Below are 18,153 nucleotides of genomic sequence, written 5' to 3'. Positions count from 1 at the left end.
AGTTAGACATGTGCTCTATTTTCTCATAGCGAAACTCATTTGAAAGTAAAACATGAAAGCTATTTTATTATTCCAACCAAATCTAAAGATAACAAGATCACTTTCTTCAAAAGCTAAATGTTTGCCTGTCAGATTGACTCTGTTCTGTTTTTAAGATATACTTGTACATTTAGACTAACAACATTCTTAAAAGTTGATGGCATATTTGACGTTCCTTACACTAGTGACTCTACAGTGCAATCTCCTGACATGGAGGAGAGCGGTTAAAACAGTATTTGTATAGATGAAACAAGTTAATAATAAATGATAATTCTAAAAACATTATTTTTTTAAGCTGAATTTATGAATACTAGTATCTAGTATTTCCAGAAGTAGCGAATGCTGCCTGTATCTTTAGTATGCTCTGGCATTGCACAATCTTAAAGCATAATTAAACATGAGACATTGAGCACACTAATGCTTTTAATTCAGAGAATTGAAAGCCTTGATTTTTTTCTTTTAAAATTGGTATACCTAATAAAAGGGCTTGTCTTTGTGTCAATGGGATCTGAGAGTCTAATCTTCAGGCGAACACTGTCTGCTGGAGTGGAGCATTCTTGTTTTTCTTCTGTTGGAAAACAAAGGGCAGAATAGTAGCAGCCCTTTCTCAGCATGGTATTTTTCTAACAAGTTTTCTTTCTACCAAATAGAAAGAGGTAATTTTGGTAATCTACTTTGAGTGCAGACTGCTGTCAAAACCTTTGGCCTTTTTGTGTCTGCCATTACCTGGATTATCCCTTGCATAGGCAGGCATGTGGTCTCAGCTGACGCCTTGAGCAGTCTCAGATGAAAGCTCATTGTTTTGTCCAAGGTTTTGCACTGGGTTTACAGTCACTGCAGCAGGTTCCAGACCTCATGCTTTCAACCTGCCTGTTGCTTGCAGGTTCTGAGTCTTCTGCACTGAAGAGTATTATACCAGTGACAGAATACCTTCACTCTCAAATCTGACATTAGTTCCAATTACCCAGGCAGTGACTGGGGGCTAAGTAAGCCAACAATATAGCTATAGCTTGAGCTGGGGAGAAGGATTGTTTTCTACACTGTCTCCAGGGTAGTTCATTTAAATCGTGCTGCTGTTGACAGCTTCCACAGCAAAAGAGGGCTGAACGTTAGAGGAACTTTAGGAACTCTGTTACAGACTTCCACCAGATTATTTAATAAGGAGGGCTTCTGAGTACTAAGGAAAAAATACAAGATAAAGAGAGCCTCAGAATGTCTTTCTAATAAGTACACCTCTGTTGTCCCATGCATTTTTCTTTCCTGTTTGATGCAGACAGCTTTTCCTGATGAAGTCCTTTAGGGTCCTTAGTTCAATTGTGACACTCTTGGCTTTATTTGGGCCTTCAACTCTACACTTAAAGGAAGGAGAATATTGTCTGAATTACCAATGACTTCTTGTTATAATGTAGGACACATGTCTAATGTGTCCCATTTGAAAATGTTTTAAGTTTTGTGGACAATTAAGTTTGCAGTTGTTTTTTCAGCCTTTAGTCAGACAGCAAATCCTATTCTTTATCTGATGAGACTTGCTGAATCAAGTGTCAGCTTCCAGGCATTCCAAAACTCTACAGTTTTCCACAGGAGTTGGCAAAACTTGCATTTTGAGGCAAAAGTTGTCAGAGCGAACTGCCTATTTGATATTCTCAGCTACACCCAGATTTGCTTTTCCTATTTAACGTGTACATGGTGGAACTGCCAAAGCCACTGTAGAAGCTGCTAGTTTTGTTAAAGTTCCTTCATCTGTGATTTAGCATCTTTAACTCCCGCACCTGTGAAGGAATAACTCATTTTCATGAGAAGAGAAGGCTCAGAGAATTTTTTATGCCTATAGATATCTAAAGGAAAGATGTAGAGAGGATGGAGCCAGCAGGCTGTTTTCATTGTTGCCCAATATCAGCAGAAGAGGCAGTGGGCCTCACTGAATGTGTACAAGTCTACAGGGCTGGACAATTCGCATCCCAGGGTCCTGAAGGAAGTGGCTGATCTAGTTAGTTACTATTAGTTACTAACTAGTAACTAATAGTTACTAAGCTGCTCACCATCATATTTGAAAATTCGTGGTTGTCAGACAAAATCCCTGCTGAGTGGAAAAAGGGAAACATTGCTCCCTTTTTTAGGAAATAGAAAGGAAGACCCAGGGAACCAGGGACTGATGAGCTTGTGCCTGGGAAGATCATGGAGTGGATCCTCCTGGAAGCTGTGTTAAGGCACATGTAAGATGAGGAGGTGATCCCAGAAAGCCAGCACAGCTTCACTGAGGGCAAATTGTGCCCTTATGAGTCTGGTGGCCTTTTACAATGGAGTGACAACTTTGGGGGACATAGGAAGGACAACTGATGTCATCTGCCTGGACTTGTGCAAGACATTTGACATGGTCCTGTACTACATCCTTATCTCTGAATTGGAGAGATATGGCTTTGAAGGCTGGACAACTTGGTGGAAAAAGAATTGGTTGGAAGGTTGTAGCCAGCAGATTGTTGACAAGGATGTGGTTGTCCTGGTGGACAACAGGTTGGCTGTGAGCCAGCAATGTGCTCTTGTGGCCAAGAAGGCGAGTGGTATTCTGGGGGAGTGCATTAAAAAGAGCATAGTAAGCAGGTTGAGGGAGGTGATTCTCCCCCTCTACTCTGCCCTGGTGAGGCCACAGCTAGAATACTGTGTCCATTTCTAGGCTTGTCAGTTCAAAAAAGACAAGGATCTGCTAGAAAGAGTCTCCAGTGTGGGGCTAGAAAGATGAGGGACCTGAAGCATCTCCCATCTGAGGAAAGGTTGAGAGACATGGGACTGTTCAGCCTAGAGAAGAGAAGGCAGAGTGGATATCTCATAACTGTTTATAAATATATAAAATGAGGGAGTCAAGTTGGTAGCAACAGACTTTTTCAAGTTGGTGTGCAGCAACAGTACAAGAGACAGCATGCAGAAACTAAAACTCAAGGAAGAGCTTCTTTATTGTGACAGTGATGGAGTACTGGATCAGGCTTTCCAGAGAGGTTGTGGTGTCTCTTCCTCTGGAGATATTCAAGACATGTCTGGAAGCCTACCTGTGTGATCTTCTGTAGAGTACCTGCTTTAGCAGGGTGTTTAGACCCAATGGTTTATAGAGGTCCCCTCCAAACCCTGTGATTCTATGATTCTGTGACCAGAAAGAGGACAGGCACAAGTGGTGTCCCCCAGGGGTCAGTTTAAGATCTTTATCAGTGGCATAGATGATGATGATGTATATGCTTCAGCAAATTTTCAGGTGACACCAAGCTCAGTAGTGCAGTTGACACCTCTTGAGGAAGGGGTGTTATCTAGACGGGCCTGGACAGGCTTGGAAATTGGGTCCACATCAACCTAATGAGATTCAGTAAGACTAGGTGCAAGTTACATTTGGATTGGGGAAGTCCCAGACATGGGTACAGATTGGGAGAAGAACTCCCAGTTGAGATGAAGTTGAGATGAGTCCTACAGAGAAGGACTTGGGGGTTCTGGTGGATGAAAGGCTGAACATGAGCCTGCAGTGTGCTCTTGCAGCCTGAAAAGCCATCTATATCCTGGGCTGCATCAAAAGAGATGTGGCCATAATGGAATAGGGGATGATTGTCCCCCTCTACTGTGCCCTCCATGTGGGTACTGCTTCTAGGCCTGGAGTACCCAGCGCAAGAAGAATGCAGAGTTGTTGGAGTGGATCCAGAGGAGGGCCGTGAAGATGATCAAAGGGCTGGAGCACCTCTCTTATGGAGGAAGGTGAGGGAGTTGGTCTTTAATTTCTTAGAGGAGAAAAAATTCCATGGAGACCTTATTGCATCCTTCCGCTCCTTGAAGGGAGCTTATAAGCAAGAAGGGAAGTGACTTTTAAGAAGATCTGGTAATGACAGGACAAGGGGAAATGGCTTTAAAATAAAAGAAGGGATACAAACCTTTGCTCAGAGAGTGGTGCGACCTTGTCACAGCCTACCCAGAGGAGCTGTGGGTGCCCATCTCTGGATGTGTTTGAGGCCAAGTTGGATGGAGTTCTGGGCAGCCTGATCTGGTGAGAGGCATCCCTGCCCAAGACAGGGTATGTGGATCTCAGTTATCTTTAATGTTGCTTCCAACCCAAGCCATCCTACTAACTAACTGATGTTTTATTAAATAACAAATATAGTTGAAACTCTTAATAGCACCATATACATAAGAAACTAAATTCTGCATTTCAGTTTTAATTTGCGTGCCTTTGATTTTATGGTTAGTTCATACTGTCCAGCTGTGAATTGTACTGACTGTCAGGTACGTAGTTAAATGGAACCCACTGGAGTCATTGTAAGAATCTATCCTGACATACATATATGTCAATTGGATCGTTCCACATCACAGATTTAGAATCTGTTGAGTGTAACAGATACAGTTCTGAATGTATGATGGAAACATGTTGAGATCTGTTTAGCGTTTTTATGCTGGAACATGGCCTTCTTCCACTCTCTACATAGCAAGAAGAGAGAAATGCTGAGAGTAGCTCTTCTTCTGCAGTTATATGACCCTGGCATTGTTAGCCATTTTTGTTTGTGTATGGAGGAAAACAATACAGAAACATTTAAAAAAAAAAAAAAAATCCTTCTTGTTTTATTGCATGTTTCCAGGTGATAATTTCATATACAATGGGGGAATTGCAACAGTGGAGCTTGGAAGACATTGCCTTAGGGGACAAAGAAACACATTCATGAGAAAAAGGACTTTGCTTCTTCTCTTCAGATCTCATTAGCCTATGCAGTTGCTTTGATGGATTCTTTTTAGACTTATTAACCATTAAATCTTTACTTGCAATTGCCAACAGGCATCTCCTCTACCCCAGCTTCTGCTCCTTTTTTTCAGACAATGTTTGCTATTACAGGCTTTCATAATTTAGTTGCCATTGAAGTAGAAGAAGAAAGTTGCCTGTTAGTTTGTCTCATTCTGTGTACATGGATACTTGACTGCAATGCTGATAGTTTTTATTATGAGGAAGTCTAAAAATATTTGAAAAAAAAAACAGAAAAAGTCCAATTTTTTTTACAACATTCACTTTTTTTTTTTTCCAGGCAATAATAAACAGCACTATCACCCCCAACATGACATTTACTAAAACATCCCAGAAGTTTGGCCAATGGGCAGACAGCAGGGCAAATACAGTCTATGGCTTGGGATTTTCATCTGAGCATCATCTTTCAAAAGTAAGTATGAGCAACAAAAACTGTTTGGCAAGCCAAGCACCATAAGAATATTTGATTCCTGCTTGTTGTGCCTTGACTCAGTCTTGTTATTTACAAATAACAAAAAAATACCCTGTATCTACCCTTATAATTTGAAAAGACAAGACAGATCATGATGGCAGTATGCTTTTAACTCTTAGATAACTGTGTATTTTCTCTTAACTGAGAAAAGGGAGAAGATTTAAGCTTTTTAAATAGCAATTTGTTAGGCTTCTCTATTTTAAAGTTGTTGTTCTGTTACAGTTTTTCATAATAGAGTTTAAGAGTCAGCAAGTTAGTGTTACTTCTATATTGAGATGGCCTAGAAAATAAGTTACTGATAGTCTTTTGATGCTTTTTTGTCTTTTAAGTCACATTCATTTTAACTTTTCTTCTATGTGTATCTTGTTACAGATAATGTGACATCTGTAGGCTAAAGGTGAAGCTAGTGAAAAATTTATTTCGTGTAAAAGAAAAGTACTGTTTCTTGTTGCAGTACTGAAGTTGAAATAACTAATAAGGACATTCTGTGACACATGAGATTTTTTTTTTTTTTTATATTCAACTTGAGCAGGAGGGTATTCAAAGATAATCTGAAGAAAACAGTAAACCCTTTGAATAGTGATAGAATTGTTGTGAGAAACACTTCTATAATACCTTTTGCTATTAATGTGAATCTGGTAAATAATTATGGGAGCCTGTACAAACCAGTGTCATCTTTCAACAGATAAAAAGCTTTCAGTTTGAGAACATGTCTATGCATTAAGCAGAATTCCTACATCTCTGAAGTACACAAAAGATCTGGAAACCTAACTGAAACAGAGATGAATGTATGGTTTGTGTTCAAGTAAGGAATCGTATTTGGCTTGTCTGAAAAAAAAACAAAACCAACACAAAACCAACTAACTAGCCAAAACATATCAATCCATTTGGGAAATTGTTAGTATACAAGTGGTAAGTGCAGGTCTGTTAGAAAATCATTAAAAAGACAACCACTACATCTACTTTATGTGGACAATGTAATATTCTCATAAGTTTTCTTCATTTTACAGTCAGACAGCTTTAATTTATATGAAGCAACACAAATCCACAAAATTCCAAGTGATACCAATGTTATGTATATGCATGTAGATAGATTTATGCACATTATTGCTTCAGTGAACTTAGAAACTTCATCATTTAAATTGGTGTGTACATTTTAGAAGCTCTTGCTGACTAATACAGATACAGCTTTTGTTAGCATCTAAAAGGATTTAGTGTAAATGCCAATTTAGTTTATCTCTTTCATGTACTATTTGTGTTTCTCAATCATAAAACACCTCTTTGGAAGCAAAATGTGATACTGCAGTCATGCATACCCTGTGCTTGTCAGGCTTCCAACATTGGGTTGTTCTTGCCAAAGAACATACATATGTATTTTCATCTGTCTTTTCCACCGCTCTTTCCTCGCTCTCCTCGGTGGCCAATTTAATATCATTCTTTAGCTGCTGTCAAACTGGTATTTAAGATTTTTCAGTATACTTCTGGTTTAAAATTTTATGTTGCTATTGTAAAAATAATAAGAAAAGGTACAGTAGATGTTTTGTCAAAAGGACATTTTTGATAAGCAGTTACTCAAATTGCTGTGATTCATGGAGGATACACAAGTCTGTTAAGAAAAATATCGAGTCACAGACCTATTCTGAAGGTTACGGTGACAAATTCTCAGAATGCTTTTAGGAAATTGTCCCCAGATTTATTCAGGAATAGGTTGCTTCTAGATGTTGCCTTGAAATTAATTCGGGAACTTTTTAAAAATGTATTTGATGAATCAGAGTCCCAAAATGAATGTCCTTGTTATATGTAGCTGCAGAAGTGTCTTGGGGCTCTCTGGAGTATTTAAAGTTTCAGGGAACCCACAACTGCAAAACATTTGGTCCAGTCAGTGACTGATTTGAAAAGGCCAATGAAGCATATAATCAGGTCTTTTAATAAAATATTTATTCTTATATCATTGTCCGCTTAGCTGTGTCACTCTAAACAAGAATGATTATCAAAGCTTACTAAGTATTTGACTTTGCAACCATTTGGTTCATTTACCTTTGTCCTTCATAAACTAATTCCCAGAGTAGAGTGCATCAGAGGTAAACTTTTTTCTGTGTTATCATTGCGACTGTGAGAATATTTGATTAAAAAATAGATACATGGCAGTCAACTCTTTATGTGCAAGCAAGAAAATTAATTGAACATATGTTTATCTTCATTAGAGCTTTCCTCAATGTGTCAGACCACAAATTCATTTTAAGATTATTCCATAAGGAGTCAGGCAGAAGTCAACGGCTTTTAAAAGATGGTTTCTGCATTGGAGAGTATTCCCTTCACAGTATTAGGATTTTCTGGCATAGTCCCTCTTGCTTGTGAAGTAGGAAGAGTAGAATATCCCATGATATTCATCAAAAACTGAAGCAAATTTCCCAACCAGAATAAAGTCTGTACTTTGGATAACATTCGTCTGGATGGCAAGAAAATCACCCGTCTTATTTAAGTTAGTTGACCTGATTTATTGTGAACAATCTAAGAGTTATGAGGCATGATGTGTCATCATGGGTATTATCCTTCCACAGTTTTTCATCGTTTCCTTAGATTATGAATCCTCCAGAGTACTCTTCTTTTCATACCATGAGACCTCTCTTTGTTAACTGGGGGTTGTATCAAGAGATTGCTATTACCCACCACCCAAAGATCTCAAGGAATTCTAGTAAATTGATGAGATTTTTCTTCCTAGGTGGCTCTTTTTCAGAATGTTACATGTTTACCAGTCTATTCACTCTTTTTATAATTTCTACCAGTGTGATACAGAAGATTATACTTACCATCTTGTTTTTTTTCAACTGCATATTCTAAACTTCAGCATCATGTTTTCCATTTACCAGTCCTCTGGTCCTCAAGTCTTCAGACTTAAATAATAGGTTACCAATGAGATTTTGAGGTCTATGTATGATTATCAGTGCTCCTAGAAGAGTATGATCTAGTTCTGGGGATCCATTGCCAATTTTATCATCTGTTCTGAGACCTTTTTTGATGCTGGATTATTTTTCATGCATGGTATTTTTTTTTTATCTTCCTGTATCCAGAAAATGTATGTTTTTAAATAACCTACTAGCTGAAATGTAGGATTCCAGAGAAGAAAAATGGTACTTCCTCAAGTGCTAATAGCCTTGACTAACAAACAAACAACTCCAAAAAATGTATTTGTATGTTGCTGCTGGAGACATTTATAAACTGTTGGGAAAAATCCCAGTGTTTTTTTTAGAATGCAGTGTTTGGCCAATGGTAGTAAAATAATATTTGTGTAAAAGCAGAAGCAAGTGAAATCAAGTGCTTTGCTACTTACAATTTGTGTGATGTAAAGCTGAGATCACTAAATTTTTCTCTAGCCAGAAAATTTAAGCAGAGTTCTTTATAAGTTGTTCAACTCTCAGGTTTAAGGCTGCAGGTATTTCTAAATTGCTGTTCTATGAATATGTGTAGCAGAGACATCAAGCTTTCCAGGACAGTTACAGCAAGAAATGAACTTGACTCAGCATTCCCAACTGCTGATTTCGTAGATAGCTATTGGAATTCTAAAAGCTTTAACACAATTTGGGAAGGAATTAGTATTGCTTAAGTCATGAAAGTGTGAAGCTCTTAGGTCAGTTGTGACCAAATCTGGCTTCAGAATCTAGTTATTCATTGTAAGGAAGAGAATGAAACCTAAATCTGACAGCAGCTATGTAAGACGGTTTATTACTATTACTGGCTATATCTGAACTTGTTTGTTTGGTTGAAACATTTTTGCATTGTTAATTTCCTGCTATGTAAACAGTGCATTCTGTCTGAAAATTACTGGAAGCTATGCCCCTGTGTAACTTGATCAAATGAGTAGGGAGATAGGGAGAACAAAATCTAAAAATTCTACTAAGGTAATCTGACATCGTACAACGCAGTATGTTCTGCATGCAGTGTAACTAATTCACACCTACTCTCTTCTTTCTCTATTTTGTTTTATAATAACATATGTACATTCAGTTTGCGGAAAAATTCCAGGAATTCAAAGAAGCCGCACGGCTAGCAAAGGAAAAATCACAAGAAAAGATGGAGCTGACAAGTACACCCTCTCAAGTGAGTTTTTCTGCCTCTTTCAAGGCTTGTATTTCAAATTCTGTGCATACTGTTTTAAGAATTTGTATTGTATCTTACAAACACATGCTCTGTTACAAAAAGGAACAAGGTATTTCCCATTTAGCTTGGATCCTTTCAATGGTTAACCGTAGAAGTGTTCAGAAGTCTAAGAACACTTTTAATGTATGTTCTAGAGGAGTCAAAGGGAGTTGTTTCTGGAGCTGGCTAGATCTGGCTGCTGTCCATCATGGGGCAGCTCCAGGACTCGGCTAACAGAGGCCAGAGGGTTGGGGCAAGGAGAAAGGAGAGGCACGGACAGTCCAGCTGACATAAGTGAACAGATATTCAATACCATATTAGGAGTTGATTTCTTTTTTTCTTTTCGGAGGAGAAAAATGAAGTGTTTGTTTCTTTCTCATTCCTTTTTTTGAACTTCACCTAGAATATTAGTAAAGATGGTGAGCTGTTATATAAGAAAATCTATAGTTAAGACCTTTTGTTACTTGTCATATCTCTGAGACTTGAGCTAATACACTTTAAAGGACTTTATGTAAGAATCATTCAAACAAAAATCAAAGATAAAGCAGCAAACTATTTTTACTTATTTCCAACTTTGTAGTGTTCATTCGTGTTGTGTGAAGGTCAATGATAGTCTTGTGTGGGTTCTGAGTTTTATTACAGTTAGCCATATTGCAAAAGAAGAATTAAAAAAAGATGTTTCTAAGCATGTGAACTAGGTTAATATAAGCCCAGCAGAAAGATAATATGGTTATATTTGTTATATTTACATTAATCATACCTAAAATTAAGTTCCTTGAAAGTAGATACTTTGAATTTGCTTTGGGGGAGAAAAAAAAAACAAATTGCATGAGGCATTTATACTCATCCATTCCAGTGTTTTAATGCAATTGTGAAAAGGTGTTTCCTATTTTTGGAAAATTACGCAGCTTTACAACTTCAACAGGAATTCCTTATTGCGTAGGATTAATGCAGCTGTGTTTGCTTTGTTTGTTTGTTTTTGAGAGTGCATTTTTATTCATTGAATGAGTGCATCTCTTTGGTGTTTTTGCACTGATGGCAAAAGGATGGCATGTGGTTTGCAGCATGCTGTAGAAGTAGGTTTACTGCTTCAGAAGAAAGATATATCTGATGTTCTTCCAGGAGAAGTCAGGGGAGCAGCCTCAAGAATATATACAGTGAAATAGCTTCATGTTGTTTTCACTGGTAGGCATTTTGCCAGTTCCCTTTGACTTTTGGTATCAAAGGGAAACTGCTTCTGTCTGTACTGTGAGAGGAGAAAAATGAGGCAGTCTTTTTTTTTTTTTTAGTACTGATCTTCATGACTGTCTCTGAATTTCTGGTAAATTTCATAAGTGCATAGATAATGGAAGCAGATTTTGACATTATTAACTAGTGTATACACTTAGTTTTAAAGTCAGTGGCGAATTTCAGCTAGGCCTCTAGTTACTGAACATTAAAGATGAAGTTATTACTGTGCTTCTGTTTTTGCCGTACTAGTTAACAGTTGGGACTCAGGAGTTAAATCAGACAGTGTCAAATGGAGTCACTTACTTGGTTTGGATGTAAGTTTGAATTAGTCAGAGACGAGATTCTTTTATCAAGCAGTTGCCTAGGGTTAAAGCTTTCACTTTTTCTATATAAGCTATTAATATTGTTCATTTCCTGTATACTTGGAGCCCAACATTTTATGCTGTAGGCAGCTTTAGAAACGCTACCTTGAGCAATTCTGTAATGCATGTTGAGAGCTGCAATTTTATTACTGTACACTTAAGAACGCCTTCTTATTCAGTCCTTCCTTTTTATGTCTTGGCTTTTAACTGCATTGGTAAGTCAGTGTATTTCAAAAGGTATAGTTAGCGCAAGTGCTGACATATCAGCACAATGGTTGTCACATACTCAATGCTTCCCATTAGTTCCCCAGAGAGAAGGCAGTTGAATCAGGAATTCTGGAGTTCAGAGCAGATGAGCAGTGACGGTTTTGTGGCATACTTCGACACTTACATGGTGCTAGGTTTATTCAAAAAAATTTATAACTGAGGGGGAAGATGGATGCTTGGCAGTGGGTAAGGTAGGTGGGACACTGGAGACCGAAGGAGTACTTTCTGTCATTTTGATAGTCTTTCCAAAAGTGGTTGCAGGGCACTTAACTCCAGTGTTGTTTTTCTTAATCATTTTACAACTGTTCTTTTCCCTTTTTCTTTGGATTCCAGCAAAAGGACCTGAGGGACTGGCATGGAGCTGCATCAAAGAGTGGTCAAGTTGGGTGTTAGGAAAAGGTTCTTCACCAGAGTGTGAAAAAGGCACATAACAGACTCCCCAGAGCATGGTCATGGCTCCAGCCTGCTTGAATTCAAAAGGCATTCAAAAGGACAGTGTTCAAAAGGACTGTGCTCTCAGAGTTTAAATACTGAGCGTTCCTGTCCAGAGCCAAAAGTTGGACTTGGTGATCCTTGTGGGTCCCTTCCAACTTAAGGAAAGAGATTCAGTGGCCAGGCAGGACTTCCTAAGAACGTGTTGGGTTTTTTTCTGGGGAAATTTTGACAGGAAAGGGTGGGAAGTGGTGTATAAACAGTGTGGTTTATAAGAATATTGCAGTTAACTGCAAGGGTGAGTCCTCTGCTGCCACAGACTTTCTGATAGTCCTTCTGCATCAAATTAATGATAGGAAAATACTGTATATCAAAACTGGAAAACATACGCTTAAAGCTTACATTAAATATCTTATAGCAGTGTTTAAAGAATGTCTTTCTCATTGTTTACCAGTTTATTAAATGTATTGGGTAAGGTACATTGTTCACCCCTCTCTGCTGCACAGTTCTAGGAAAAGAAGGACGTATGCTTTTTTTGCATTCAGTGTGTTCCTACATGTTAAATCTTTATTAAAATATGTTTACATCTAGCATAACAAGACCCTGCACAAAGCATTTACTGCTCAGCATTGTCTGATGCAGCTCTGCAAATATTTCTGGCATATATCAGTTTTAATTCTGAATGTCCTTTACGAACTTGATGTGAAAGTACAGAGAAAAATAAAAAAGGAGATAATAACAGAAATGTCACATAAATAAAACAGGAATTTATAGCTCGTGTACTTTCCACTTAGCCGTGTTGGAAACTTAAGACCCATCTTATCTAAAGTCCACTGAAGTTGGGCTATTTTTCTAAGATGCTGGAGTTTTAGAAGTGTTGGTATTGCTTAGCTAAGTATTTCCCACCTTAGAAAAGTACTTTGGTGGCTAGGAAGTAGTAGTCCCATGTTAAGAATTTTTTTTTCCTACTTGTTTCATTCAAGGATATGTATTCTTCAACTATTTTTTTTCCCCACTGAAACACTTTCTAGAAATTCTACATTCTTACTGTTTCTTTAATACTGCTTGTCCTTCTCCCATTTACCAGCAGGCTTTGGTTTAATTCCCCAGCATATAGATAATAAATAAAATCACTTTAACCATAAAAAACATAACTTGTCCAGGGAATTACAGTGGAAGACCAACAAATCATGAAAGATGCTGCTTTGTTGTATGTAAGTCATGCTGAGAGCATGGTATTTTTTACTATTAGAGAGAAAAGCATTATTTCTGTATCAAAGGACTTGTACTTTCTACTCATCTCTATTAAGACAGATTCATGTAACAGTACAGACTTTATTTATATCTGAGCTGTATGAAAGCATCAGTCTGAGGTGGACTAGAAAGAAGATGTCAATGTTGGTACTTCTAAGACCGCTTGTGCAAATAGGTACCCTATCTGTCGTCCTTTTAACCTTACTTTTGTGTTAGAGTTTTACAAGGATATTATGTTGTTGATATAAAACTAAAATAGAGCCTCCTCTCCTCTGCCACCTCTTCTTTTTCAGACTCATCTTCAGTACAGAGAAATGAAACAATGGATCTTACAGTAGCAAGAAACTTATGCCCTATTTTCTGTTACTGGTTTGCCTGCACATTGAAAGAGTAGCACTTTGTTACACAGTTCACTGAACTGCATGAGGCAATAGCCTGAAAACTGTTTTGTTGCTGTTTTTGTTGGGATTTTTTAGCCTTTTTAAATTTTTTTTTTTTTAATACGTTCCAGTGCAGAACTAAATGTTACAGAACCCTCACTCCACTCTTAAAAGTTATGTCTGAATCTCAGTTCTTCTCTTCTCTTACCCAGAATCTCCCCTTAGATGTTTCTTGTGACCGCAGCCATTTTAATAACACATCTGAAATTTTGTGCTGTCGTTCAAAACAATCCAACTCTTCTCTGAGGCCTTTCATGTGCACACTACTTAGGATATGATAGTCTGCTAAGTTTTGTATCAGGTCTTTCTATAGTGCAAGGAATAGACCAATTTTGGCAAAATGGTCATGGTTTTGTCACCTGTTGGCTTCTTTGTGGACAAGCAGTTTTCTTACACAACTTGTGGAAAAGTGACTGTGGGATGTATTGGTGCAAGTGTGTCCACTCGTATTATGGCACCTGAGTTGACAGCTGGCAGCCTTGTGAAATTGCAAGGCGGGATCTGGACAGAGAAATACGAGCTAGTGTATGGAATACTAATAACAAAAAACAATGCAACACTTAAAAAAACAAGCTGTAATTGATTTACAGGCAGCGAACCTTTAGGTATTACAAAAACTGTCCTGTTTGTCTGCTTTAATTTTTGTCACTCAATTTTCACTCAAATTGGGAGTCTATGGCTGTGCCTTACTAAGAAATAGGCAAAGATGGAACTTGCACATTTTTTTTTCTGCTGAAGAGAATTCTTTCATGCTTTTGTACTTAGCATGTTCTAATAGATAATCTGTGGCTTTATCAGCGTAATAATAGTGTTCCAGGAATTTCAACTTGAAGATACAAGCAAACCAGTTTTCATGGGATATAGTATGTATTTTTTTAGAGCATAAAGTGTAACTGGGGAAAAAGAGGAAGTAACAGAAACTTTTGGGTGCATACTGCCTTTCATTTAATGTAGGTGGAAACTCTCTATCACATCAGAGGATAATAATAGACAAAAATGCATAATTTATATTACACAATGTATGTGCCTGATTATCTTGCCTATTATACTCTTCTTCCACACTTAATTTCAATTCAGCTTCAGTTCAGCAAAATTGTTCTGTAAAAATCAAGGTTTATTTTTGACTTTTAGGATATTATCATATGAGGTAACTTTTGAGTATAAAGTAACAGATTTCCTCCCAAAAGTCGAGAGCAGTTTACATTCATGAAATAAAGGATTTGCATTTATATTACAAATAACACTTTATATTTGTGTGGCAAATTAGGATAAAGTAATTATTTTCTGCTTTACAACCCACCAGAATTTAATAAGATTGGAGAAAGTAATACAGTGAAAAATGTGAATTACAGTATTCTTGGATAAGTGACATGAGGGCGTTGTGGAAGGTGATGACAACAACTAGATCTTATTTTTCTCAGAAGATCTTGAGTTATTCCATGAAAGTCTCAAAGGTCCTGGGCCATGTTTCCTGTAGATGTAGATTCAGTACTGCCTTGTAAGCTAATTGAAGGCTACAAGTAGATGCTAAAAATTAGACCTTAATCTTTTAAGACCATGAGTCACATACTTTGCAATTCTTTCTGAGATTGCTATTCTTCAGCTTTCTAGGCAATGTCAAAGAGCTGGAAAGAGGAGCACTTAACCTTTCAGAGCCTGTGCTTTTGCTTCAGTTTAATATTATTAAGTAGCAGCCTTAGCCATTACCCATGCAGATGGTATGAGTCTGTGTGGTCGTAGGAGATGCTTGGCTTTTAGAACAGTTGTTATTCAGCCATCTTCTGCTGTGCGGTCATGATGTTGATTTAACTCTAAATGAAAGTCTTTTTTCATGAGTTAGATTTTGCCACTTCACAACTAAAAGCTTACTAAGGTATTTCAGGTAGGACAGGCACTTAGCTTATCACTCTTTTATCTTCTGTGACAGCCATTATTTGATGAAGAGTATAATGGGAAAGAAAATACTAAAATTAAATCGTGTACAGGGATTGAAAGTCCTGTAATGTTCTCAGTTCAGAAGTGGGCTATATGATGTACTTTTTTAAAAAAAGAAATAGTTTTCAGTGTTTAGAGATCAGCAAGTAATACTTGATGATCAAAACACAAAGGCATATTCTGGTATGATAAGGATTGATTGAAACTGCACCAGTGCCTTCTGGCTAAGAGACAGGCATCAAGTTTTTGAGGTATCAAGTTACCTAGGAGCAGTGGAAGCTGCCTGCTTGTATTTGGAATATTGCTCTTCCCAGATGGTACCATGAATAGCAAGAATGAGAACTAGGCTAAAGTGACCATAAGTTTTGCAAAGACTCTACTGACCAAGCATTATTTACACAGGAGTCTTCTACATCAGACTGACTGCAGTAGCAAAGACTCTTCTACTCTTTACTTAGATTAATGCTGAATATGAAGTTTGGATTTTGAAACAGCAAAATTTGTTTCTTTGTGTTAGAATATAAAGTAAGAGGTAAGAATCCTGGGAGTAAATAGTTGTGGGTTTGTGGCTGAATGTGAATATCAGGCAAGAGTGATAGACATCTGTAATAAGAAGGATGCTGAATGCTTGCAAATCATGTCAGTTGTGTTTTGTGGACACAGGACAGTGTGAATCTGATGGTAATATGCTTCTAAATTAAATCACATGATGAAACATGTCTGTGGGGAACACTGGAAATCTGTGAGCTTCACGTTAATATTGGCTAAAATTTGTATCTTATGTAAGAATTAAAGTTATGCTTATTAGCACATTGTCATCGTGAGCAGGCCAGTTTGTAATTCTAATTTATCATTTGTTTGTTTTACATAAGGAATCGGCTGGAGGGGATATTCAGTCTCCTTTAACGCCAGAAAGCATTAACGGGACAGATGACGAGAGAGCTACGCCAGAAGTGACACAGAATTCAGAGCCAAGGGCTGAACCAACCCAGAATGCATTGCCATTTACCCATAGGTACAGATTCAATTCCCACATCCTAATAAAATGATATCTGTCTTCTTCCTTGTTAAAGGGACCTTTTCCATGCCATGGCTTCTACCTAGCTCAGTTAAGAATTAAATCATGTGGTTTTTAATAAAATAAAACAAAATACAGGACCTGCTTTCAGATTTGCAATATAATCATTGTTTTCACAACAAAGAAACAAAATTATGTATGGGGAAGTCTCTTGGAATGAGACTAGGAGTGCATTACTTTGTAATTTATTCAGCTGAGCATGAGAATTTGAATGCTCATTAGTACAGGCGTCCCTTTAACAGGAAGCGTGATTTCAGTGACTGAGATCTTAGTAAAGACAACCGCTTCACAGAATATTCCAGTTAAATTATTTTTGCAATTTTTATTTAAATAACTGGTAACATTGGATCGGCCTTTCAGTGATAACTTGTTGGAAGAAAGACTCTTACACCACTTCTGGATTATGCAGTTTAAAGCAGCCTTTAACCACACAGTTATGATAGTTGAAAACATTTCTCAACTTTTTTTTCAGAACACAGGAGATGTGTAGTTTTGCTCCAGACTGAATTATAATTCATTGCACTTGGAAGCAACCTGATCTAGTAGAAGGTATCCCTGCCTGTGGCAGGGGAGTTGCAACTAGGGAGCCTTTAAGGTTTTGTGCAGCTCAAACCATTCCATGTTTCTATGAATGCTGTATTCCATTGTGTTCTGTTAAAAAACAAAGAGTTTTTATCTAAACAAGCTAAGATGGATGTATCTTATTTGTTAAAAATTACTGAAAGTGGAACTCAATAAAACACATTATGTACTGAGACCATGGAGAGTAACATAAATATTTAATGAACTTAGAGGAAAGCTAGAAATACTGCATTACTTTTTTTTAGCAAGTGGTCTCAATACAGCTTTATGCCCTTCATCAAAATTTGGGGAACAACAGAACTTTAGATATTATTCAAATAATTTGGAATGAGCAGAGATGAAATTATTCAAAACTTCTCATTTTTGTGAGAGAGTAATAGAAGTAATCTTTTACATTTTTCAAATGAGAAAAAAAATTATACTTTTGCACTAATTTTTTAGCAGAATTATTGTGTTTATTTTTATACTTCAGCTAGTACCAGAGCATTTATTACATGTTTTAGAAGAAACGGTGCCTTGTAAGAGCACTGTTTGCATCTTGATGGAATTTTATGAATGTTGCATGTCTATTAGTGTTCTGTAAAGAGTAGTTTTTACTTTTATGTTGGCATTCTCACTATTTTGGGGAAAAGTAGTTGTGGTAAAGTCCACAGACTGTAAGTGTTTTTTTGTTTGTATTTAATGATAGCTGCAAGATCTTCTCTCTATTTATGTAAGCGTAAATATGACTTCTGGTATGTCTCAGTATCGTACCAGATATTGCTTTGCATGGAGCATGACTGAAGATGTTTTCAAAGCTAACCTGGTTGTAATTGTGGATGGGGTAGAACAGAGGTAACAAAACTACCAGGCTTTTTTCTTTCATCTGCATGTATGCAATGTGAGTGCCTAGTTTTAGTTTCTTGTGTGATGATAAACCAGTAGCAAGAATTGGCATTGCAGTGATATCTCTGTCTTTAGAGATATGTCTATATTTAGATATGTCTAAATATAGAATGATGACATTTCTTATGATAATTCTCAAAAGACATCAGTTTTGTCTTGCTGATGGCAGCTGCAAGCTTGTAATGAAGCAAAAGAAGAGAAAAAACAACAACCAAAGACATTTATATACTATTATTTAACAAAGAAGAAAATGCTTGCTAACACTTTCTGACCATTTTTTC

At 37.2% G+C, this 18,153-nt stretch overlaps 1 protein-coding gene across 1 annotated transcript in view; it reads left to right on the top strand.

Annotated features, from left to right (window-relative positions):
• Positions 1–18,153, top strand: part of HOMER1 (homer scaffold protein 1) — a 94,987-nt gene that overhangs the window by 25,535 nt on the left and 51,299 nt on the right. The window contains exons 3-5 of the mRNA XM_052670207.1: positions 5,079–5,210; positions 9,276–9,368; positions 16,200–16,342. Coding sequence (XP_052526167.1) covers positions 5,079–5,210; positions 9,276–9,368; positions 16,200–16,342 — 368 coding nt within the window. The remainder of the gene's footprint in view (positions 1–5,078; positions 5,211–9,275; positions 9,369–16,199; positions 16,343–18,153) is intronic.

Source organism: Tympanuchus pallidicinctus, unplaced genomic scaffold (genome assembly GCF_026119805.1).
Source record: "Tympanuchus pallidicinctus isolate F22 unplaced genomic scaffold, pur_lepc_1.0 scaffold9, whole genome shotgun sequence".
NCBI classification, from domain to species: Eukaryota; Metazoa; Chordata; class Aves; order Galliformes; family Phasianidae; genus Tympanuchus; species Tympanuchus pallidicinctus.
Note: the sequence above shows the minus strand (reverse complement) of the source record. Positions and strands in the feature narration are given on the sequence as shown.